General features: G+C 33.1%; 1 protein-coding gene across 6 annotated transcripts in view; it reads right to left on the bottom strand.

Moving 5' to 3' along the window:
* Positions 1 to 516: 516 nt before the first annotated feature.
* The window catches only part of LOC144966390 (uncharacterized), a 33,789-nt gene continuing 6,441 nt past the window's right edge, over positions 517 to 27,864 (bottom strand). For 2 of the 6 annotated variants that reach the window (XM_078902783.1, XM_078902784.1), the window contains exons 4-12: positions 25,357 to 25,531; positions 24,217 to 24,312; positions 22,862 to 22,974; positions 22,255 to 22,331; positions 21,650 to 21,718; positions 20,547 to 20,664; positions 10,271 to 10,320; positions 9,665 to 9,746; positions 517 to 7,013 (exon numbers count right to left, since the gene is read on the bottom strand). In XM_078902783.1, the coding sequence (XP_078758909.1) occupies positions 6,880 to 7,013; positions 9,665 to 9,746; positions 10,271 to 10,320; positions 20,547 to 20,664; positions 21,650 to 21,718; positions 22,255 to 22,331; positions 22,862 to 22,974; positions 24,217 to 24,312; positions 25,357 to 25,531 (914 nt within the window). In that variant the 3' untranslated portion in view covers positions 517 to 6,879. The remainder of the gene's footprint in view (positions 7,014 to 9,664; positions 9,747 to 10,270; positions 10,321 to 20,546; positions 20,665 to 21,649; positions 21,719 to 22,254; positions 22,332 to 22,861; positions 22,975 to 24,216; positions 24,313 to 25,356; positions 25,532 to 27,864) is intronic. The other 4 variants (XM_078902787.1, XM_078902788.1, XM_078902785.1 and 1 more) reach the window with 2 other exon arrangements.

Below are 27,864 nucleotides of genomic sequence, written 5' to 3'. Positions count from 1 at the left end.
ATATAATATGTAAACAAAGCATAATACAATACATAACAGAAGAGATGATTTACGAGACAAAATATATCATCTCCCAAAACTCTTAACTATACATTTGACTGTTTCCCTCCCAGCTAGGGTATCCGGCCAGGCCCAGGACAAAACCAAGCAATCTCATGCCAAGACAAAGACATGTTGGAAAACAGATGTAGGAGGACAGAAGACACAGTAAGTGCCTCCCTGCCCACGATGGGAGGTCAGGAACCCCACCCAGTACAATGGTATAAAGAGCATCAGAAACCAGCAAAAAAAAAAAAGAAAAAAAAAAGAAACATTAGCCGAAGCCTTGCAATGCAAGAAAATGGAACGATATACTTTGATGCATGATCACTTCAATGCTAAGGCAGTGACACAAGGTGGTAAATAGAATCATGTTTATCCAAGTCAAAGAGCTTCATCTTGAATATAACTCTCAACACAAAACACACGCAGAATGAATTACATACCTTCATTCAAATTCAAATAAACCACTTTTTAAATTACAATGAAAACAATTTGATTTATTACTGAAATCATATAACATTTCTTATTTAATTGTGCATCATCTTTACACCTTTATTATTAAGGATAATAAGGTACAAACCGCAAACATTTCGAAAGGGAATCGAAATGAAAGAAAGCAATATAGAATCTTTATGTTTTTGTAAATATAATTTTATAGCCGATTGTCATTTATAAACTGAAAACCAAAGATTGTAATTAAAACCCTGTGCTTTCATATCAGTTCACATAATTATATTTTGTCACCAAATAACATCTCACAATGAAAAAAATACTCTACTAATTCATTAATTCTTAGTTCTAGTGTCAATGGCAGTGACAGCGATTAAATTTGATTAATTTTTTAAATAATTGATTATGAAGCGGCCTAGTTGTCAACACAGAGCTTTTAATACTGTAATTGACATTGTCTAAAAACAAAATTAGCAACCATTTACTTCAAATAAATGCTCATAAGTTCTGGGGCTTACTATCAGTGTATTTAGTTTGAGATCACCTTAAAGTCTCATCCAGACACAAAAACAGATCCACACTAAGAGGAATACACTCAAATGTTTACAAACCAATATATTTTTATAACAACATTAAAAATGTAACTACATAACATAGAGATGATTTATTTACAAGGGGGAAAAATCATCTCCCAAAACTATAACTATACATTTGACTGATTCCCTCACAGTCAAGGACTCTGTCCAGGACTAGGACAAAACTAAATGATCCCATTCCAAGTCAAAGACAGAAAGCAACTTGGAAAACAGATTTAAGGGGATAGAAGACACAGCGTTACTACTACCCATCATGGGAGGTTAAAGACCCCACCCAGGAAAACGATGTGCCAAAACTTGAAATTAACATAAAAAGCTAATAAATAAGAGAAAAAAGGTAACATTACATATCATTACCTGCTGCTCAATTTGACACATCACAACAAGAAAACCATTATTCAAAGACAAAATTTAAAAAAAAAAAAGCTACCTGTGTATAAATATTTATGGTTAATACTAATACACAACCAATAAAAATCAGATTTGTCTTCCCCTTCAACAATGCAAAATCTAGAACAAATAAGGTCAACACTCAGATTTCAGAAAAACAATAAATAAAAACAATATACTTCTTAGAATCGTCTGTTCCTAAATCAATGGACTGAAATCTATTTTGATACCACTCCAAATGTTGTTACCACACACAACCATCCTAAATAATACCTTAGTTCATTGATATTTTGGAAACAAATACTGTCATGGTACAGACAGGATCATTGAAATCCTTGACGTTGATTATAATATGGCTGAGTATACAGAATATGCCATTTCAAATAAATAAACATTATGCTTAACTTGATTGAGATAAACTGCAGTCTGCTTGGGGTAAACCGGGAGGTTACAAACAAATAATACACTAAATTTTCAGTGGCTCTTCTTACCTAAAATTTATGGGAAACTATCATTTCAGAAGAGAAATTGGACATGCTTCAGAGTTTATCTTAAACTTTTTTTTTTTACGGCTTTAGAGGATTAACAACATTTTTGACATTTTAGATCATTTCTTTGCCAGTAAGAAGGGTGATGGGATAGTCAAAAGTTGTATGTTAATGTCAAAAGTGACATATCTGACTCAACGAATCCCCAAATAAAATGAAAATTGACTCCAGTAACAATGACTTCGTTATAACAGTGGTGAACTGTATAGAGAGGTTCCTCCTTAAATATAAAAATAATGATAAAAGATTTTTTTTTAAATCCACCTGTTTCTCTCCCACTTAAAAAATAAAAAAACTCGTCACTTACTTTTCCCTCATCCTAAAATACAGAAATCTTTCTACAGCATAAGAAAACAATTAAAGTAGATCTCTACAGAAGACTACATGGCATTGGACTGCCAAAGACCAAAAGATCAAAAGCTTCTGGATTGGTTTTTGTTTTTAAGGGTTTTACTGCACTAGGACTCCTGTGGTTCATCTCAGCGACAGCAAAAAAGAAGATGATTGGGGAAATGCTGTAGATATGAAGTTAAAAGCACCAAAGAAAAAGTCAACAAAGAGGACTAGTTCACAGAATTCCAGGACAATTTGATCAATCTGCCTTTTTTGATATTACTATTACCTAAAAGTTCAATCCAGGATCCCGCTTTGAAGGATACACTTAAATGTTTATAAAGTTAAATTTAATAAAAACTAAAAACTATAATAATACATAATAGACAGATGAGTTACAAGAAAAAAATGATCACCTCGCAAAAAATAGGAACTATAAATTTGACTGCTTTCTTCTCAGCAGAGTCCCTGCCAGGACCAGAAAAAAACAACCTAAATCCAGAACAAAGACAGAGAGCAACATGGAAAGGGAAAACCAAATATAGAAGGATAGAGGACATAACAAAAGTAGCTTCTGGATTGAACCACTCTCTCAGGAAAATACACCTGGCAGGACCCTTGTTATATCATATTGCATATCTCATTCAATAGCCATTAGTCAAAGCCACATGGAAAAGAAAATGGTTTATATATATACTGGGATGTAGAAGAGGGAGTTAACCAATCTAGAATCCACTGGAGGTAAATATTTCCCTGCCATAGGAATTCCACCCAATGCAAGTTTATGTTACAAAATGGTGTACCGCTAAAGAAGTTAATTTTAGGTAAACAGCAGATTACAATACAAATAAAAGTGTAAATATAATAACTTAGCAATAAATGCTTGAAGCAAGCCTACATGGAGCAAAATTTAAAAAGAACATGTCAAAATCAATTCAGATTATAATTTTCACCCGGCAGTTATAAAAATCACTGTGCATCTTCCACGACAAATTAACATTAAATTGTGTAACAAAGAGAAGCTTTAAGGAGACTGATAAAAGCAAAATTTTTTTTTAATTTGAAAATCAGCAACAAGGCAATGAAAGAAAAAAACAAACGGAGGGCCTAATCGATCTAATCATGTCCAAGAATATCCTCCAATATTAGATCGTTCCACTTATCTCTCAGAAAGCTTCAACCACATCATAGTATTCATCATCATATCAAGTAGTGAAATGTGGGCATCTAAGCAGCTATTGCTTACTATTTTCGTAGTGTTCTTAAAAAGACATGATTTAACATAGGATGCCGCATGGCAAACCATTAACGTCTACAGAGAACCTCGGGTACAACAGGGCAGGTGGGACTGAGGGTCCCTGTCATTATATCCAAGGTATCTTTCATCTGTATGCTGGAACCAATATTAGTTTGTTTTTTTGTTGTTTTTTTTTTAAATTGTGTTTATTTATTTTCCTTTTTTTTAATGGGTGATGTCATTGGATCTGTCTTTGTTGAATCCCAGGTCCACTGTCACTCTAATATTCTGATTATATCCAAAGTCTTTTTGAATGCCATGTATTGCAATTTTTTAAAAATTGGGAGTTTTTTTTATTACAGTCCAAGCCAATATTGGGGACGCTGCTTAACTGGGACGATTCCTTGGGAACAGAATTTTTTCTATATAAAAAGTCATACCCTTTCCAATTCCCAGCCGCTTAATTGGGACATTGGCCGTCCCCATAAAAGAGCTTTTTTCATTGTCTCCAATTTAAAACGACGGTTCATAAAATGCAAATTAGTCTTAACAGGACAGTCAACTGGATATATGGTCATACCGTTCATAACAAAGGTGTGAACAATAGACTTTAACTGTATCCCCTGTTAGTGTCTATTGCGACAGCCAATCAGGTGTATGGTCAAACCGTTTGTCATAGTCATCACAGATATGTAAACAATAGAAATTACCTGTATTTTTTGGCAGTATCATCGACTGTCATCGTTACGCACATGGTCATGGGTCAACTGACCAATGGTGTGATGGCTTTGCTTGTTCAAGGCTGTCACCCTAAAATGGTTTGTTTGTTCAATGAGATGAATGGATAGCCAGTACATTCTTAATCCATTGCTTACTTATTCAACTGTTATATGTGGCAAATTCGTTAATTGTTTTGTGCAGTTAGATTTGTCTCCCATCATTCGATCATATTAGCAGTCAAGTGGCTGCTAAATTAACCCAAATTAGACGCCAAACAAGTCTCCCTGATTACTATGTGGACTATGATAAATCTGAAAAATGCCTAATTTCATTTCCGTCGCTTAATTGGGATGATTTGTTGGGAACCGAGCCATTCAAATAAACCGGCTTGGACTGTATTATCTTTTAGATGGCTGATCTCAATCTCAATTGAATCAGTCGTCCACTATAACAATTAAAGTCCCATTTTATATTCTCTTTTTTTTTCAATGGACATTTTAAAAAATCTTTGTAGAATTAAAAATATAATGAGAGCCATTGCTGAATAACTAATGCTTAGGTATAAGCATGGAGCAAAGACAAAAAAACATCTCAAAATCGCTATAATGAAGATATAATGAATACAATTTTGATAAAAGTGGTTTGATAAGATGATAATTTCAAATTCAAATTTCACATTCAAAATGAGTCTTCGTGGGCAAGGTTGAAAGCAGGCAAGCTTTATGAGTACATAATGAGTACATTATGGACGCTTCCAAATATGCTAGAGGAGACTAGTAAAAATCTGAATTATTGACTAGAAAAAGAGTTAGCATTACTTTTGTAAAGCCAAAACAAAATAAAACTTGTGTGGCACAAGAGCTGTATAATATGATGGAATTATATTTCATTTATTTTAAAATCTGTTTTCATATTGTTTTCATACAGCTGATGTTTAGTTGAGCAAAAGAAAAATTGAAAACAATAGGGCACTCCACTCCCAAGTCTTTTAAAGAACCAGAAAAAGAAAGGATAGGAGCCTTAGCTCTATTTCCCCAAGATTCCAAAGAAAGTCATAGATTTTGCATCTTTAAATATCTCCTTAAAATATTTGTAAAAATAAAAAATGATAAGTATCAAAATATTGTGAAAAAGTTTCCCTCTTCAAAAGCTGGTGTTCACAGTTGACATGAGTGGAAATAAATTCATAAGTTAGTTTTGAAAACTGAAACCAAGTCTAAAATGATTTCTCTTAGAAGAATTTTTCTTTGTTAACAACTTAACCCAAGACTGATAGTAATGCACCTTTAAGAAATTGCGTGATTGAGATTAAAAGATTACTATTAGGATTAGCATAAGCAATAAATTATTAAGTATAACACCAACCAAATCAAAATTGTGTAAATTAGATATATATATATATATACACGTTGAAAATGAGCGTAGTAAGGATAGCTCTCTAGTCTATAAATAGATCACTCCATTTAGAACTGTTATAAATAAATAAAGGATATATAAGCACATTTCAAAAGTCAAAAACTTCAAGAAACAAGGAGAAACTTGTACACATTAACAGATCTCAATATTAAGAGCTGCTACAAGACAAAACCAAAGGAAGTGAGTAGCTAATTGTACCAAAACAAAGAATAAGCGTGATCATACAGAAATAAATGTATAAGTAAAATGTCAAATTTCTGTCACTTATTAAAGAGAGTAAAATGGATATAAAATTCATATAAAGGAAAAACACAGACAATGGTTTTTGTTATAATGGCAAGAATCAAAAAGTATTTGGTGGTAGCTCAAACGACACGGTTTGATGCTTGTTTCAACTCTTACAGTTGGTAAAGTATATAGTGTATTATCTAAATATAAAAAATAAATAGTCAAACAAAAGATCACATTATATAGAAACTGAGTGGTAGAAAATTTCGAAAACACACTTGATGATCAAACATATTGGAAATGCACAGCGCAATATCAACTTAACTGATCAATCCATAATTTTGAAATGAATTGTGGACTTTGACTAAACCTAAATTATGGATTATATTGGATTCATAAATCCAAGTACTAACTGCAAGAAGAGTTGGGCAACATTTAAGTTTAAGCAAACTGAAGCCATAATGTAAATACTGCTGGTAAAGATAATAATATATGGCATATTTGTAAAAGATTGACATTACCGGAGCATACTGAGCTGTCTTAAGTACGAGTTGGATTAACAACAGTGTAATTCCCAAGCCTTGCCTTCTTATGTACAACTTTGGTTTTTCCATCTCGTCATCGCTGATCAATAGATGTGTCAGTGATTAATAGTACAGCATAGATCAGAATTCACAAGAAGCAGTCATTAATGAACTGATTTTTCTCATTCTTGGGTCTAAAATTTAATATTCTTGTGTTGAAAACAACATTATTTTAGTTATTTAACATCAACTTATTCCATGAGTATCTGAACTATATCAAATGATATATATTAAGGTAGAAGCATCCTAATGTGTTTTCCTTTTGTTGTTGTTGTTGTTGTTGTTGTCAGTGAAATGGAGCATTGGTTATGATGATAAGTGAACAATGCTGTAGGTCAGTGAACTGTGATGTTGTTATGATCTTGTGCTTCAATGGCTGTGGTCTTCTCTTTGATCAAGTCTCCTTGGTCAACCAGTAATGTGTGGCAGGATGTACAAACCAAGACTGTCTCTTTCATGGCTGCTGGGGCTGGAATTAAAATACAAAAAGAAGACTTTATTGAGGAATACCTTAGAGCAATACAGACGTGTTTGAAAACTTAAAAAAAAATAATTTAGAGATTAAAAAAAAAAGATTCTTCTCTTTATGTAGTGTTGTCCTGTGATAAATACTCTTTTTTGAAAGGGTTAAATCATTTCCAAAATCACTTAGAGCCTGTATTTTGAATAATAGCATGAATAGTTTTAAAGTGAATCCCACCGTCTTAGTTTAGGAGTCATAAATCGACACATATATAGCAAAAATATTTTTAAAAAATAAATAAGCAGCCCTTAAAAGACTCCTGGGTCACAAGCACTAAAGAAAAAGTAAGATATAGGAAACTAGTTGCAAGGAAGAAGAGAATCATATTCAAGAAGTGATCTGCCTTTGCATAAACAACAACATAGGATCCCCGTAACAATAGGGATAATTTTCCAAGATGAAAAAAAAAATCATAATCTACAGATATGTTTGACTATTCCCTCTCAGAGTAAGATTCAAGTCCCGGTCGAGAAAAAATCAATTCACAGAGAGCCTCCCCCACCTCCAACCTGCCAATGGGAAAAGAGGTCATAGCAATCAGCTGCTCACAATTACATGACTTTTCACAAAAATGCAAATCATGAGAGATACCATAGGTGGACAACTAAAGTAACAATCGCTATCATTGCATATATATATAAAAAAAAGACCCAAAAGTCAGACACTCTTTATTTTGTAACCCAGTGGGACATGGATCCGTAAATTCCCACTCAAATATACTTTGAATAAAGAGAAAAACTTCACGAGAGAAGAGGAAATTGGTTACATTTAACAATGAGTGGTGTGCAAGAGGATTTATAGCACCAAAAGAAAAAAATAAAATTTTAATGAAAATAAAATCACAACATATTTTGGGAAAAACTTTTCAAAGATTAAATCACAACCTTATTACAAATTTCCTCTATCAATATTGCGAAGTTTGTACTACAAGAATCTTTTTCTTTTTTCTTTTTCTTGTTTATTTGTTTGTTCAATTATTATTATTAAACCAACCCTTTTTTTTCTGAGTGAAACATTTATCTGATTTTGATGATTTCATGGATAAGTAAATGCATCATTTGAAAAAATATCTGAACAAATTAAAAATTCCAACAACATGCAGAAACAAAACAAAAATAAAAGAAATTGCCAAAACCATGATTGCAATTGTATAAAAGAAATAAATAGGAAAACATAAAAGCAGAGTAACTGAAAAATATTGTGATTGACTTTTACTTTTATTCTAATTTTTTGGGGAATAAAATGAGCTTTGTCAAACTCAAACTATCACAGAATTGTTGGGGCATGATAGACTTAAACAGTAGCACAGCATTGCCTTTGAAGTAGCTTGTGGCGAGTCTGCATCAGTTGACACTACTATCATCGGTGAATTGAAAAATACATATTCTAACATGGTTGTAACATGTCTTTTATCACAGGCACTGGTCCATGCATCACATCGTCATATTCATGGGTCTCACCACGCCCTTTTTTCCGAAATCTTAAAAACTCCAGAACGAGACCCCTGGATAACGACATCAACTTGGACCGAAAAATTATGTCGTTGTCCAGGAGTTTTTAAGATTGCGGAAAAGGGGCATGGTGAGACCCATGAATATAATGGTGCGATGAAATTATGTTGTGAGGCGCACCTCATAAAAATTGTTCTTGAGCCTTATCTTTTTTATTTATTTCTTATATACTAATGCAAGCACACACACGCACACATACACCAAAAATATGTATTTCATTTTTAGTTAAAATATGGGATAGATTGTAATTTTTAAAAAATCAAAACCAAATATTTCATATTTAAATTTTTAATTTAAAAAAAAACAAACTCTCAAAACCAATTAACTTACTAGCACAAACTAACTTTTTCCTGAATATGAATCAAATTTACAAAAAAAAGCAACAAAGCCTTAATCAAGTACTTCTAAAAAGTTAATGGTGTATTGCCAGGTGGGTAGAGCACATAGCTAAGACTTTCTTTAATTTTTAATGCAACATAGACTGGCACATTGAATTAAAGAGATATTACTTAAGAATTACATCATCTTAATAACTGTAACAAACTCTATAACTTTAATATACGATTGGGTGAGAGCTGCATGTTCAATTACAAATCTAGGAGAAAGCAAAGCAATTTTTATATTATGCTGCTTCTCCAAATACCGCTATTTTTCTTCCAAACAAGATGTTTTTGAACGCTTAATAGTACATGTTTATTAACTAGGGTGCTGATAATAGGGGCAATCAGGATGTTTGTACTGTATTTGTATATATGCACATTTATATATAAACTGCCACGTGTTTGATGATAACCTGATAATTCTAAACAAAAACACATTGGTTATAAATTTGTTATCATTCTGAGTGTTCATAAAGTGTTCTAAAGAACTTGTCTGTCATTAATATATTTTTATCAAAAGAATTTTTAAAGACTTTAAAGTTAGGTAACTAACGGATTCTCCGTGTTAATCAAACTTGTAATTTAGTCCAAATACTCTTTCCTTAAGCTGATTAACATGCCACCGTATACTATGTTTCTAGTGTCATCCATTTACCTATCCACACATGCTAATTGCAGCACAAATAATGAGAATAAAATAACTTACATGTGGCACCAAACACATAGCGAGGAACCATTTGGTAACAACAGCGATTACAAAAGCTGTAGCCACAGTGTCGACAATAGAGCTGGGACCAGAAATATAAGCATGGCAAAAATACAAAGGTACTTCATGCGGCAAACATACAATAGATTTAAAGGAAATATCCATTAAGAAAAGAAGTCTTAATACTTAATGGACATACTGCTACAACATATAACTTGGCATGACAGGTATAGAGTTAAACATACAAAATATATTCCAAAGGTTATTTGAAATACAGTTGCTAAACTAAAAATATGATGGTGATGGATTGATAATATGAATAAATGCTTTAGTAAGTTTTTCAATATATAATGAATTGGAATGCAGATTGGTTCTGTGATAATCACCAGGCAGTGAAAATTCAATGACAAAAAAAAAGGTTATGTCATCTCTAAATTTGATTTTTATTAATATTACAGTAAACTTTAAATGTCAAGAGGAGGAATACTTATACAACTTATTTTAAACATTTCATACATTATAGAGCTCATTGTTTTAAAATTTAAAAATTTTCAAAACAATACTCAACATCTTATAAATAAACAATTAAGATGTGATTTTACTTACACGTTTTGTCAAAAAAGAAGAGAATGATACTTTACAACTTAGACAGCTCTCTGAAACAATATACATGAATCACTTGTCAAGACACAGTAGGATTACGAACCTAATATCACCAAGAATTTTCAACTCTACACACTTCATTGACAAAGCCGAAAAATTATACAGATAAAATGATAAACTAGTTTTCCATGAAAATATTTTTAAAAAAGAATTTTTAATACAAAGATAAAAATCTTAAATATTACAATATGATACTATCATACCATTTAACTATTTTAATAAATGAAATTGCTTAATGGAATAGGGAATTCAGTATTATTAATATCCAATGATGCAGCAGTTGTCACCAATTCCACCGAGTCCACATACCGTGTGACCCTCAAAGAAACAAAACCTTTACCCAAAACTCTGTGCCAGTATTATAAACTTGTATAAATATTATCTCTGTGATTTAATTTCTTTCAGAAGGAGATATATAAGGAAAGAAAAATACAAATAGATCGTGACAAAATGATCTTCTAAGATACAATAAAGCATTGGTAACGAAAAAAATAATCCTTAATAAAATAAACAGAACTTGTTCATTGTTAAATAAAAAGAGTTTGACACACAGACCAAATATATAATGTGGCTACTGTTGCAAACGCATCCAAGATGACAGCTCAAACTCATTTAAATTTGAAATAAATTTCCATTCCAAAATTATATATAATTCTTAGATAAGGCATATGCTCTAGTTTGGGTAAAAATTCTGTCCATTTTATCCTGAGTCATATGGTACATGCAAAAAAAATATCCATGAAAAGAAATAAGCAATGGAACAATGAAGCAGGCAAATAATAAAATAATGATGATCTAGTGTAATTAACTTCGTCGTGCAATAAAAAGAATAAAAAACATACTATATGTTATAGGTCAATAGGCTATAAAATGCGTTATTACATTAACATACAGACATAAAAATAATTTATTTTTTTTAAAAGAGGGAAATAATCCATAATTCTGTAAACTAAGGATAATTTCGTTCAGGAACTAAACAGTTGTTGCAGAAAATTGATCAATGACCAACTCTTTTTTAGACAGATAATTCTAATATATCATTCTCTACCAAACACTATGCCACACTGAGAACTCATCAAAATAAAGAAATGATCACAGCCATAAGAGGGGTAAAGACCATACACGCTTTTCCAGCAAGTAGAGATTGATTATGAAACAAGATCTATATCATATCCTTTATCCAGCCTGCTCATTAAAAAATCTGAAACTGATTTGACAGAACTGTAATAAAACATATTTCACTCCCCTGGCCGATATTTTCATTCAGAATCTGGCATCTTAAGGTCAGCAGATTTTTCATTTTTTCTTCACATTGAAGGATTGTATCATAAAACAGTACACCTATAATAAATGATTGTTTAAATATATTTGCTAACAACATTGAAATAATAATTCAGATGTATCTTGAAAGACTGCGACACCGGAGTGCAGCAAGGTTTTGTAATGAAACATTGGTCTGTGTCACAGTAAAGGTTGTTCACAATTATCTTATTAAATTTTATTTTATTAAGAACTGAATTCATCTCACTCCAGTTATATTTCGGTAGGCTTAGATAAACTTTACCTTCTAATATTAGATCGTCTTTCCTTTTATAGCCTTCCCTCGAATTAATTTCTAATTAGTGAATACTTTTCGTTCTACATTCTGTCACGTAGCCACTTATTATAAAAGCTGATAGGTCTAACATTCGACACTCACTTTCTCTCCACAATCTATGCCGGACGGCCAGTCGATCTATTCCTATATATATACTGGAAGATTTTTATCTTTTGGGACTTTGTAGATATTATATCTACACCATTAAGACGCCGGAGCTTTTAACTTTGATTGTATAATCTTCAAGGATCAAACTCGAGCCCGCTGTCAAAGGACTACATATTAACCCATTACCAATTGCCTGGAAGTGGAATTTTACGAGTCCGATCCTGTTATCAGAGGAATAGATCATCCAAGCCCATCAACTGTCTGGAAACGTAAACTTACGAACCTGACATATTATCATAAGTTACGTAAAATATTCATATCTCTATTTGTAACTGCCACGATCACTGTTTATCTCTTTTAATTAAATTTCATCATTATTTTTATTTCATTGTAAACAAATCGTTAATTGTTTTTCATTTATAGTAACTAGTAAATTCTGGGGCCTCATTCTACATATATCTTTATGCATAGTCGAGTAGCTCTTTACTCACTTGAGACCATGACATTTTGGAGGGGACACATATAAAGAATTGAATTTATTTAGTTACTTATATCTATTTCATCTAACCTTAAAGTTTAAATTGTAAAACTTTAATTGCCCCACTTGATCATATTTTAATTGAACTCCCTATTTACAGGATTAATTTTTTTTCTTTTTCATTTCTTCATTTAAATGGAATAGCAATTTATCCATTCATTCTTTCATTCAAATTGAATAGCATTTTATTGATTCATTCCTTCATTCATTTATTCATTTATAAATTATTCATTCATTCATTGTTCATTCATTTATTTATTCATTCATTCATTCATCCATTCATTCGTTATCCAATTATCCAATCATTCATACATTTATTCCTCCCTTCATTCTTTCATTCATACATTATCCATTCATTCATTCATCTATTCACTCAGTTTTTCATTCATTCATTCATTCCTTGTCCACTTTGTTATTATATCACTCATTTCATTTTGTTGTTTGCCTCATTCATGAATTGTTTTCAATATGTTTACATTCCATAACGATTCATTCACCTATCATCCAATCACTCAGTGTTGTGAACACATTTTGGAACTATTGTAAATCTTACGATATTTTATTGTTTTGTATTTCAGACATCACTGTTAAACACTCTTCAATGCCTAATTACAATTGTTGAACAACCATTGAACAAGAGAGAGGTCCCAGCCACGAACTGAGTTGGTAAATATATCCTTCATTATTCTCTTTTACATGAGTTGGGCATCACATAGTAACTATAGACATCGTGATTTGTTTTGCATAGTGATTTGTTTTAAATGCATTTTTGGCATATTACTGTTACCGAAAACCACTTATATATTATGTTCTGAAAAGTGAGTCTTTAAAAACTAAATAATAATAAAAGGAGTCTACTAGCCGTCGTGTTATATTTAGTGATAGATAACTTGGGATTATTTTGGCATCCTATTATTGTTATCACACTCTAGTATATTAGCGTCATTGCGAATAATTGTACACAAACTAACGACGAGTCACACACATTGGTGATACATTTTTCGTAGTAACATAGTTTAGAGTACACGCGATTGACACATTGTTATTGACACAAGTCATAATAACTCCGCATTGTATTGACACATTGCTTTATAAGATATAACGATAAAAGGCATCAAATTCAACATACATAATAGGTTGAAATAAGAGAGAGAGATTTCTAAAAATAGAACAGTTCATTCCAGTAAATGTAAATAAATAAAACAGTCAGTAACAGTATCCTGTCAATATAATATATATAAAACATCGTAACTAATTTATTGCAACATGGAAGCATATAAAAGATACTTAAGTCTCGCAAAGGACTTAGAAATACCCCAGGAAAGAATATTTTCATGGTGCGAAGAGAAAGTAAAAGAAGAAAAAGAACATGAAGAAAGAATTCGTAGAGAAGAAAATGAAGAAAGAATTCGTAAAGAAGAAAAAGAACATGAAGAAAGAATTCGTAGAGAAGAAAATGAAGAAAGAATTCGTAAAGAAGAAAAAGAACACGAAGAAAGAATTCGTAGAGAAGAAAATGAAGAAAGAATTCGTAGAGAAGAAAATGAAGAAAGAATACGTAGAGAAGAACGAGAAGAAAGAGTCCAAGAAAGGGAACTAAAAAGACAAATAGCTTTAGCAGAAGAAGAAACCAAAAGGACCCAAATGATGCTGGAAATTGAAAAAACAAAAACCGGTCATGAAAGAAAACATAATAATAGTGATGAATTTTTCGTGAAACTTCCACGCATGCCAACATACGATGAACGCTCAGACTGCCTAGAATCCTTCTTACACCGATTCGAAGTTCAGGCTAAAGGTTATCGTTGGCCAGAAAGCAAATGGGCCACAGCCTTGATTAACTGCTTATCTGGAGAACCGCTAAAAGTTTTCTATACCTTAACAACTGAAGATGCAGATGACTATGGAAAAATTAAAGACGCTCTACTAAAAAGATTTAGATTAACGGAAGATGGTTACCAGGAAAGGTTTCACACTGCAAAACCGGAAAGTGGAGAAGACTTTAATACATTCGTGAACCGAATTACTCAATTTCTAAATCGGTGGCTTGAGTTGGCAAACGTAAAACAAGACGACTTTGCAGGCCTCTACTATCTCACGCTGAAGAATCGAATCTATCAAGCTTGCAACCCAGATTTAGTCGCATTCTTTAAAGAGAGAAAGCCAGAAAACTTGGACAAATTAAAAATCTACGCAGAAAACTTTAACAGCGCACATCCATTGACACCCCTTAGCAGAACATTGAAGGAACCATACTACGCTGCCGCTGCTCAGAGTCCAGGTACACCTAAAGTTCAGTACTCAAATAGAACGAGCCGATCAATCACTCGGAACACGCAAGTGAAACAGGATGACCATAGTAACAAACCATGGAACAAACAGTTCAATAGAGACCATAGCCGACCCTATCAAAACAAAACAAGAAATAGCACTGACAATAATACTGAGTATAAGAAAACCAACAAACCTATAATTAAATGTCAATATTGTGGAATGAAAGGCCACACAGCAGACAAATGTTACAAAATCGTGGGATATCCAAAAGAAACTGCAAATGCATCACTCCAAACAAGTGTAAACAATCAGACACGAGTAATGTCAGGAGAAAATATAAATGTGTATTGCGTGAAAGGTATGTCACTTTTAACACAAACTCACAAATCAGGATCGCTATTTTTTTGTGAAGGCAAAGCTAATGGAACTGATTGCAAAATATTGAGAGACACAGGATGCAGTACAGTAGGAATAAAAGCATCTTTGATCAATGACGAAGACAAAACTGGAAAAACGGTACAATGCATCACATTCAGTGGCACAGTCGAAACCTTTGAAACAGCTAATGTGTACATAGAAACCCCATACTATACAGGAATAGTGGAATGCTGTATACTTCCCAACCCCGTCGCTGATGTTATTGTTGGCAATATAAAAGGTCTTAAAGACAACCCAACAGATGTAAAAGAATGGTCATTAACCCAAGAAACAGCTTGTCTAGCAGAAACAAGAAAGATGACTAAGACAACAGAGAAGCCAATGACTATTTCTCTTGAACCACAACAATTTGACAGGAACACATTCATTGAAGAACAGAAAAAGGACCCGACTTTAACTTCATATTTCAATATCGCAAACAAAGGGACGAAATCAAAAGTTGAATACATCATTGAAAAAGATATTCTGTTCAGGTTACATAGGAAAAGAAACAAAATAGCTAAACAACTGGTCACGCCGAGTATTTACAGAAACAAAATCCTTGGAATAGCGCACGATTCAATAACTTCTGGACATCTTGGGAGCTCTTCCACATTGAAGAGAATATCCGAGAATTTCACATGGCCTGGAATTACTAAAGACGTCCGAGAATATGTGAAATCTTGTGACACATGCCAAAGAAGAGTCGCAAAAGGCAGAATACCGAGATTGCCATTAGAGACAACCCCAGTTATTGAAAAAGTTTTTCAAAAAGTTGCAATCGACATTATAGGCCCTTTAACAAAATCAGATAGAAACCATACACACATACTAACACTAGTCGATTACGCAACCAGGTGGCCAGAAGCGATAGCATTGAAATCAACTACATCGGATCACATAGCTGAAGCATTGATGACAATTTTTACTAGAATAGGCATACCAAATGAGATACTATCGGACAATGGACCCCAATTTACATCACATATGATGCATGAAACCATGAAACTCATGGGAATCCAACACTCATTCACAACTCCCTACCACCCCCAAGCAAATGGTCTTTGTGAAAGATTTAATGGCACTCTAAAGAATATGTTAAGAAAAGTGTCAACAGAAAAACCAGATGATTGGGACAGATACTTACCAGCAATCCTATTTGCATATAGAGAAATACCCCAAGAATCTACAGGCTACTCCCCATTTGAGTTGATGTATGGACGATCACCTCGCGGCCCGATCAATATAGTAGCCGACATTTGTAAAGGGAATGAGGAGGACAATAACGAAATTATGTTTGCTTACGAATATGTAAGAAACCTGAAAGACAGAATAGAGGACACATGTAAGCTAGCACAGGAATCCGTCACTAAAAAAGCAGAGAAATACAAGGAATACTCCGATCGAAAAAGCAAGTCAAGAAAATTTGAGATTGGTGACAAAGTACTAATACTCTTACCCGATGACTCGAGTAAACTTTTAGCTACATGGAAAGGACCATTCAAGGTATTAGCAGTACGATCTGGTGTTAATTACGAGATTCAAATTAACAACACAACAAAGACATTCCATGCAAACATGCTAAAAAAATATTTCGATAGAGACGGATTATCACAACCAATATTTAACCATGTGGAAGCTGCAAATGTAGGATTAATCATCGAAACTCACAGCGATGATGTCGAACTACAACACACCCCACAACACGGTAACTCTAAAAATAGTACAATTAATGACGTCACAATCAATCCTCAACTAAACGAATGTCAGAAACGAGAAATCAGGTCATTATTAGAAAAGTACCAGTCAGTCTTTACAGACGCACCCGGACATACAACATTAGTGGAACACGACATAAAGTTAACCACATCTACCCCTATCAACGTGAAAAACTATCCTATTCCATTTCACGCACGAGAACAAGTTGAAAAGGAAGTTAAGGATATGCTAGATACAGGAATAGTTAGATATTCTTCAAGCCCATACTCATCACCAATAGTAGTAGTGAAAAAGAAAGACGGATCGATAAGGCTATGTATCGACTTTCGCAAATTAAATGAAGCAACAGTGTTTGATGCAGAACCAATACCAAATCAAGAGAATTTATTTGCTGCCTTATCTCAAGCAAAATACATGACAAAATGTGATCTTTCTAGAGGTTACTGGCAGATTCCACTGAAAGAATCATGTAAGAAATACACAGCATTTCAATCACCATTAGGATTGTTAGAATTTAACTATATGCCATTTGGATTATCGACAGCCGCATCGACATTCCAAAGAATGATGCGTATGTTATTAAAAGACATCCCGTCTACACTCTCATACTTTGACGACGCATGTATTTTCTCAAACTCATGGACTGATCACATGACAACCTTAGAATTAGTGCTTGAAGCATTAAAACGTAATTCTTTAACAACAAAACCGTCAAAAACAAGCATTGCATTTTACAAAATTGATTTTCTCGGTCATACCGTTGGTCATGGACACAGACACCCGAGACAGAAAAACAAACAAAAATCGCACAATTGCAACCACCTAAGACAAAAAAAGAAGTACGCAAAGTACTTGGGCTCCTAAATTTTTACAGGAAATACATTTACAACTTCGCGCACATCGCGACACCGCTAACAAATCTGACAAAGAATGGGTCACCGAACAAAATTGTTTGGACAGAAGCGTGTCAGAATAGCTTTAACCAATTAAAGGCATTACTCTGTTCAGAACCAATTCTTAAATTACCCAACATATCAAAAGAATTTGTTGTAAGAACTGACGCGTCTGATAAGGGCATCGCAGGTGTACTATTACAGGAGCATGAGGGAACTCTAATGCCTTGCTTATATGCAAGCAGAAAATTATTGGACAGAGAATCACGATACTCTGTAATAGAGCGTGAAGGACTGGCCATCGTCTTTGCTTTAAAGACATTCAGCAGATATCTACTGCTAAAAGAGTTTATGGTCGAAACGGACCATAAACCACTCACGTACATAAGAAATAACAAAATGAATAATAGTAGAGTACTAAGGTGGAGTCTATTTTTGCAAAATTACACTTTCAGTATCTCTCACATACCAGGCTGTGAAAATATTCACGCCGACCTACTTTCTCGATTAGTATAAACACGTGAGAAGGGTATAACTTAACCTCCCATGCATACTGTTAGTTACCTCGCAAACTATGCCAAATCAGAACGCACAATTTCGATAATTTTATTTGTAAACATGATGACCCAACTTAATGTAACATTGAGTATTGTTTGGATATATATACCATACCCATTCATGATTTGGGAAATCTTCTCTTTATCTATTATTGTTATGAATTTTCACCCATTTATGATTAATAATTGAAATGTCAATATTCCATTTACATTTTCATTCATTTCATTCAGTAAATTACCTTCATGCCATCACTATTGTTTATCACAATGATTTGTAATCACATTGCCATCATGTTGTTCATCACAATGATTTGTAATCACAATCTTTCATTGTTATTGTCACCCATTCATATACCTACGTTAATATAAACATTTCCATGTCTAGTTAATAAATAATTTAATTGTAGCACAAATCATAACGATGGATTAATGCTAGAGTATCATGATAGTAAATTTACTTCCGTTTGTAAAATCTATCTTTCCCATAATGGTTAAAGAATATATTTTAAACGTGGGTGGGGGGTGTCACAGTAAAGGTTGTTCACAATTATCTTATTAAATTTTATTTTATTAAGAACTGAATTCATCTCACTCCAGTTATATTTCGGTAGGCTTAGATAAACTTTACCTTCTAATATTAGATCGTCTTTCCTTTTATAGCCTTCCCTCGAATTAATTTCTAATTAGTGAATACTTTTCGTTCTACATTCTGTCACGTAGCCACTTATTATAAAAGCTGATAGGTCTAACATTCGACACTCACTTTCTCTCCACAATCTATGCCGGACGGCCAGTCGATCTATTCCTATATATATACTGGAAGATTTTTATCTTTTGGGACTTTGTAGATATTATATCTACACCATTAAGACGCCGGAGCTTTTAACTTTGATTGTATAATCTTCAAGGATCAAACTCGAGCCCGCTGTCAAAGGACTACATATTAACCCATTACCAATTGCCTGGAAGTGGAATTTTACGAGTCCGATCCTGTTATCAGAGGAATAGATCATCCAAGCCCATCAACTGTCTGGAAACGTAAACTTACGAACCTGACATATTATCATAAGTTACGTAAAATATTCATATCTCTATTTGTAACTGCCACGATCACTGTTTATCTCTTTTAATTAAATTTCATCATTATTTTTATTTCATTGTAAACAAATCGTTAATTGTTTTTCATTTATAGTAACTAGTAAATTCTGGGGCCTCATTCTACATATATCTTTATGCATAGTCGAGTAGCTCTTTACTCACTTGAGACCATGACAGTCTGTAGAGGAAAACACTAAAAATATGCTCTATTTAGACCATTGAAGAAAATAGTTTCTATCACAATAGAGCCAAAAACATTTTCTTGCAAAAATTAGACATTATTACAGTACGGTCTAAAGTTTCTCATTGCTACCAAAATTGATGGCTTTTCTACGCTATGACTGGACATGTGTATGTAATTCCCTTTATACTTCAGAGTCCTTCATCATTACAAAATTGTAAGAGAAGGTGAGGGAAAGCCAGTTTAGTGATGAGGGAGAAAAGGAAGACAAAAAAACCCCCAAAAAACAGGAGTAAATAAAGAGAAGCACAAGAAAAGATGGTGAAGGAGTGCTGCTTTTATGACATGAAATGCTAAGAGAAGGGAAGGGACAGGAGAAGGAGTAAAAGAATGGCCAAAGATTCTTCAAGTGGAAAATGTGATAAAGAGAGAGAGAGAGAGAGAGAGAGAGAGAGAGAGAGAGAGAGAGAGAGAGAGAGAGAGAGAGAGAGAGAGAGAGAGAGAGAGAGAGAGAGAGAGAGAGAGAAAAAAAGCGGAAAGGAGGTGGGGGGGGGGGGGGGGGGGGTGGGGGGTGGTAAGAAGTAAAATGAAAATGACAGGGGTGTTCTGCAACATTTTCTAAATTATAAAACCAATTTACCAATCCCCTCTTATCCTCAGCTGAATACTAAGGGAAAGATAAAAGCACAACAAAATACAACATCAAAAGTTTCATTGATTTCACTTGCTATTATTGTTTATAAAGAACAAGCCTTTCAAACTATCAAAAACATCATTCAGCATTTCCTCTAACTGCTACCAAAACAATTATAATGCATGATGTAAAGTTGTACTCACCACTAGAGATTTGTTTCCGTCTCTTTTTGATTTCCATGAGTCTCGCCACCATGCCAGGTTTGGAAGGAGAGGGGTCAAGTCCAATCATAGACTCGTCACCGACAATATCAAAGTCACTCTACAGTAAAAGTTTAATTCAACATCTTGACACAGTTCTCATTTCAAAACTATCAATAATCCGAGAGTTCCTTTCAAATTTTTCGATTTATTTCGTAGTTTTTGGCTTTTGAAAATTGAAACAAATGATTTAACATCATTAAATCTAATTGGTATGGAATGGACCATCATACTTAGCTCAAATTTTCTTACATTATATAAAATTGTGCAATTCTTTCATTTTTTTGGTATTTACTGGAAGAATGTTCAACTTATTTGGTCAATCATGCTAAAACAATTTCTTGTCATAAAAATTAATCACTTATGGGAATTCCCAAATCTAGATTCAAGGCATAAGATATCAACATTGCACTATTGAAAATTTAGTAGTGAGAGAAATCCTTTACTAGGGTTAAAGGAGTCAGATTTTATCTCTATGTCTATAAGGCTTAATTCAAAGTAACAATAACTGTGGTAACCACTGACTTACACATCTTTATCACATTATAAGATTTCCTACTTTTTTAGTAGCAATATTGTTTTGTTTTATTTTTCAGATTTTATCTCTATGTCTATAAGACTTAATTCAAAGTAACAATAACTGTGGTAACCACTGACTTACACATCTTTATCACATTATAAGATTTACTACTTTTTTAGTAGCAATATTGTTTTGTTTTATTTTTCATGCCTCCCCCCCCCCTCCCCTCACTCTTTCCATTTTCCTAACCAATTGGTCTATGCTACACCACCCTCTCCAATCAAAAGACACTATCAAAATAGGTATCACTGTTATCATGAAATGTCTCATTTGACAACGCTATCAAAGATTTGATGTGTAATATACTGGAACAAGAGACAAAGTATAAACACAAATTGACTTGTGTCACCAAGTGACAATTAATACTAAAAATCCAAATCTGATCTTGAGTTTTCACGTGTCTCTGGGCCCCTCCTACATTACAAGTTACCAAATTATTATGATATTCCAAAGTGAATCAACTTACATCCGAAGAGTCATCGTCCTCTAAATCAAAATGACTATCTTTGCCATCATTGATTGGATCATCCTTATCCTGAAGCATGAAAAAAAAAGAAGATACAATGAAATAAAACGTAAGTTAATTGAATTTGGTTGACTATAACAATAGTTTTCTAGCTGTAGACAGCACTATAAACAGGACTCATTATCAATGGAAATCTATCATCACAAGAGGGAAACTGTTCTATTAGCTACAACAGTGGATCCAGGATACAACAAGGTCAGATAGACTAAGGGAAAGCTCTGGCTATAGCCGTGGTCCTGCTTAATGTAAAGTGTAATTAGTAATTTTAACAAGAAGAAACAAAAGAGAGAACAAATTTGGAAATTTTAACTTTTCTCATTTAATCAGATGTGAACATACAGAAAAGCACTTTTGTTTAATTTTTCATCCTTTTAAATAAATTTTATTATCATTAAATTAATCTAATTAAGCATCTCGTTTGTACAAATGACATCATTCTTCTTAATCCGTGATTTCTATAACCAGGCAAAGATAAGTTCAGAATGTCAAATAAATTTTTAAAAATAAAGAAGTGAAATAAAGAAATGACCATTTAAGTCTGATACCTGTTCTGGGGAAGGAACACTACTCTCATTCTCAGACTTCTGTTGGCCCCATGTTTTTAAAGCATAACCATACCATTCTGTAGAGAAATGATAAAAGTTAGAATGACATTTAAAGTCTTTTGTTTCCTACTTCATTTCAGCCTTATCAATGTCAACTCGTCTTTGGATCAATAGGTCCCAGATTTGAATCCAGCTCTGAGCGGTGCAAAGTTGAGTCCTTGGAAAAGACTCTTTACTCACATTCTCTCATCATTCTTGGATTTAAAATGAGTACCTGATTGTTAAAAGTGTTATCTCTGTTGTAAAAAAAAAATTAATACCACCTTAAAAGCATCAAGTCTCGGTTTACATGTTGCTATTGGCTAGGGACCCCTTGTAAAGCTCTTTGAGCCAATTTAGTGGATATTGCCCTGTATAATGTTCAAGTGTTTTCAAGTTAATATTTTTAGAGGAAGAAGACATAAAACAGCACATAATATATATCTCCACGAGTGGCATGTATCCATTTTCTATTTAAAAAATAATGAAATACCATTGTATTGAAATATAAACTAATAAATGCAAGTACACGCTATTTGAACAAAAAAAAAAAAAAATTAATACAAACTTTTCAACATATGAGGATGACAAAGAAAGAACCAGTTGATGAGTACAAAGCAGTTCCATCTCGCTGGACACATGACCAAACATATCAAGAACATGCAAATCTCTGAGTGATAACTGAAAAAATATGACAAAAATAAATAAAGATCATTGTAATTTAGATATGATGGAGAAAAAAAAACAAAAACAAATAGAGGAGCTAAATAAGTCTGCATATATTCATAATTGAAATTATATATGTATTGATAAAACAAACAAAACAAGTCAAGCATTTAAAAAATCTTCTCACAGTTTAATCAGATTGATGTCGCTAGATTAAGGAACCGATTCTGATTAACAAGAAGTTAACATTTTAAAAATATTTTAATAACTGATCAATCTTTCGACCAAGTGGAAAAAAAGAAAAAAAAGAAATAGGAAATCATCTTCTTTTGATTCCTAATTTCTACTAGACTTCCAACAAGTTTTGTCACACCAATGTGTTTATCCGTGTCTCAGTGTTGTAGTGCTTACAACTCTAATTCTGGATTGTTTTGACCATAAGTAAAAAGCCTCAGGGTTACAAATCCCTTTCTAGACTTAATAATAATAATAATAACAATAATAATAATAATCATAATAATAATAATAATAATAATAATAATAATAATAATAATACTAATAATAATAATAATAATAATAATAATAACAATAATAATAATAATAATAATAATAATAATAATAATAATAATAATAATAATAATAAAAATAATAATAATAATAATAATAATAATAATAATAATAATAATAATAATAATAATAATAATAATAATCTACTCTTAAAATATAATAGTGTTGGGGATCAACATTGTTCCATTTTGCCGATGTTAAATTCTTATTATCGAGCACAGACTATAACTATAAAAAGTAAGATGACCTAACATTAAAAACAATACTTATATTTAGAAAACAAAAATCTTTATCGAAATTAGTCTTCATACATTATATATCTTGTAAGAATAGATAAAAGTAGAAGGTAAGAGAGAACGAAATCATAAGTGAAAGCACGTAAGTAAAAAAAAAATTTTTTAAATAAAGTGAAAGCACATAGGTAGACAGTGTATCTGCATCCTTTCACTCGTGAGAGCATGACATTAGTGTATTAAGTAAAATAGATGACTGCCTGTTTGTAATAGCCTTTATTTCTCTACAAATATAGCGGTTTTCCGTTAATAATAATAATAATGATAATAATAATAAAAATTGAAATGCGGTTCATATTACTTTTTAAACTTGATTTAGCAAAAAAAACAAAAACAAAACAAAACAAAACAAAGAGACTTCCAACTTTTCTTAATGGTAAAACCAAATCATACTTACATGAAAGATGGCAAAGGGGAATCCCATTTAAGAATAGAGTAGAACTGTGTCAAATACTCATTACTTTTGATGACAAAGTCATGCATCTCTATCAAACTGAAATATTTCACATGTCAGAAAAGTTGTGTCAGACTGAATTCAACTTAAAACAAAGCTAGTTATGTCTGCTTTAATTAGCGACAAGGAAATTACTGGGTATTGATTCAATTAAGACTATTGATAAAATAAAGGATACGTCATGTTTGTTTTGTTTGTTTTTAAGGGTTTTACGGCGCTTGCAACACATTTAGGTTATATCAGCGCCAGTAAAAAGGAAGAAAATGGGATAGTAAAAAGTTATAGAATTACAATTAAAGCACCCAAGAAAAAGTAAGACAAAGGGGAACTGAGAACAAATAGAGATCAGATGTAGATTCCAAGAGCATACCACCAATGTACTTAGTTTGAAATCACCTACAAGTCTCATCCAGACACAAGCACAAAATCCAACAAAGAGGAATACACTCAAATGCTTACATTATACATTCAAAATAAAAATAATAATACATAACAGAGAGATGATTTACAAGCAAAAAAATATCATCTCCAAAAAAAAAATAACTATGCATTTGACTGTTTCCCTCCCAGCTAGGACTCCGGCCAGAGCCAGGACAAAACCAAGTAATCTCATTCCAAGACAAAGACAGAAAGCATGTTGGAAAACCGATATAAGGGGATAGAAGACACAGTATGTACCTCCCTGCCCGCTATGGGAGGTCAGGATCCCCACCCAGGATACGTCATGTGAAACAGATAGTAAAATTTACATCCTTTATAAATGTCTGTTAAGCAAAATACTTTGATAATATCACAGTTTCTGTATCTTAATGAAGTTCGAATATGATTAGGCAAGGCATCTTATCAAGTCATTTTACACATATAAATCAAGAAGAAGAAGAAGAAGATGAAGAAGAAGAAGAGGAAGAGGAGGATGAGGAGGAGGAAGAGAGAGAGAGAGAGAGAGAGAGAGAGAGAGAGAGAGAGAGAGAGAGAGAGAGAGAGAGAGAGAGAGAGAGAGAGAGAGAGAGAGAGAGAGAGAGAGAGAGAGAGAGAGAGAGAGAAAAAGAGAGACTTTTACCACATGGTGTATATTGCAATTACCTGTATCTAAAATTTTGAACTGTGTCTAAAGCGCCATCAGGACTATCACCATCACTTTTTTGTACAGGTTTTTTGGGTGAGGGTAAAAGCTTGTCAAGGATCCTTGTGTGGATTTGGAACAAGCAGAGGGTAGCCAAAGCTATCACCATGCAGGAAGCACACACAAAAGCAGCAGCTGATGGTATGAAAATAATGTAAAATATACACCGTTATAAGACAGCCCAACTGCTGTATTGGTTAAATGCCAGATTGCTGTATGAACAAACGCGATACATTGGACAATTTTATGGCAGATTTTTCAACAACATTCTTGCCCTTCGGGGGGGGTGGGGGGGGGGGGTCCCATAACTCAGTCGGTAGAGCACCAGCTTTGCATGCAGTGGGACTGAGATTGATTCCAGATGAAGGTGAGTTTTTTCTTCTGACCCCCTTGTCCACCCAGCAGTGATGGGTAGATGGGTTTATTTATTAGTTTTACACACAGCTTTCCAATTTTTATCTTACATGAATGCCTGCTCCTTTAATTGTCACTTTGATATTTTCAACACAAGATGCTGTTCAGAAAGAAGCAAACAATATTCTTACTTGAGCTTTTAAGCCTAATGGCATTCACTTTAATCCTTTTTCAAAACATTATCCACTTTGCAGTTTATTTCATCTAAAATGATCCTAATAATAATGCCATACACAATGAATCATGAATCCTTGCAAAACTTTTTTCAAAAGTTTTTACGCCTTTTGGTATGAATATCCTATGTTCTAATGTAACGAAATCAGGCTTCACAACTAAATTTGGGTTTCATGTATTCTACAAGAGTCATGGGATTGATCTTTTTTGGGTCATTTCTATTTGCTTTAGAGCTAATGCCATATCAACCATTAGATAATAATTATTCCCATGTAGCTGACAGCAAGCAGGTTATGTTTGAGCAATCATTCACGGAAGCTTTAAAATCTGTTAATAATAGATAGAGAAACTCTCACTACATAACAACAGGGGTCAAGATCAAGAGAAGTTAAAGTAAGATTAAGACAAGAACCAATATTCATCGCTATATATGTTATTCTTTAAATATAAGTAGACTAAGTTAAAATACAAATAAGTACATGTAATATTATTTTTAAGTTAAAGGTTTTTGGAAAAGCTTAATCAAACTGGAAAATACCACAAATATAAAGTTAAGGTCATTTTTCTCACAGTTAGTTGCGTCTTTCTTTATCTAATGTTTAATAAATCGATCAATAAAACAAATGTTTCATCCTACCTCTCCTCATGCTTACTTTTTAATATCTCAACACCTCATTAAGCATATTATGTGTATATGTCCCATTACCTTGGGGGTATTCTGTCTTTGGCAAATTTTTGAGTCTAGTTTAGTATTATAGATTAAAAAGTGGTTCAAGTTACAGAAAACCCACATTTAGGCATCGTTATACAAGAAAACCTAAAATGACAAGCGCACATCAACAAAATAATAAAGAAAGCAAATTCTGCGCTAGGGTTCATTAAAAGGAACATCAGACATTGCCAAGCAAACCTAAAAGAAACTGCCTACATAACACTTGTAAGCTCAATCTTAGACCATCCCAGTTCAGTTTGGGACCCACACCTACAATCAGATATCAAAGCGATTGAAGCGGTCCAGCACAGCGCTGCAAGATTTGTCTTCAAATACTACATCCCCCATAGCAGCGTAACAGATGTGAACATACAGCTTGGATGGACTCCCTTACAGACAGAAAGAACAATGAATAACTCTTATTTTCAAAATTACAAACAAAATGACGACCATCTTACCAGAAAAATTAGACATACAACTAAATTAATGCCTTCAAACAAAACCCAATCACAAAAACTAAAAACACGAATCTACAAACTCAAACATCTTCAGATATCCATTTGTACCCCGCACTATCAATGATCAAAGACTGGAATACTCTTCCCATATCATGTATGATCACAACAGATTTAGAAACCTTCAAGTGACATACATGGTAATTGGGTGTAGAGCTCATTAGTGTGAGCAGCATTCTTTGGGCTACAAGCACTTGAGAAAAAGTAAGACAAAATGGACTAGTTAAACTAGAGAACATGAGTAGATCCTAACTGCAGTATACCATTGGGTCTAGCAGGCCACTCAAAGTTCACACTGATGTCATTAATGGACTTCAGTGAAAAAATCGGCACTCGGATATTCCAACCCCACAAATCAAAAGAAAAATTATAATTCTTTCTGAAAGAAAATAGCAAAACAACAAAACAAAAAGAATGCACTAATCTCATTGCCTACCTAAATCGACCAGGATGTGGGCAATGCCATCGACTCATTCCAAGTCAAGAACAGAAAACAAAATAGAGATGTAGTGAGGTAGTTGTGCGAACAACACAGAAGAAGCCTGTATTAAATATACACCAACTAATATCTTCAAAGTTTTCTGTAAATGAAATCTAATATTGCTCAGAAACCTGGAGTGAGGAAAACAAAACTATCACAAATAAAACTCACG

Source organism: Berghia stephanieae, chromosome 2 (genome assembly GCF_034508935.2).
Source record: "Berghia stephanieae isolate SIO BIC M18660-M18661 chromosome 2, UCSD_Bste_1.3, whole genome shotgun sequence".
NCBI lineage: Eukaryota > Metazoa > Mollusca > Gastropoda > Nudibranchia > Aeolidiidae > Berghia > Berghia stephanieae.
The sequence above is the reverse complement of the archived record's forward strand: the minus strand, read 5'-3'. Positions and strand labels throughout refer to the sequence as shown.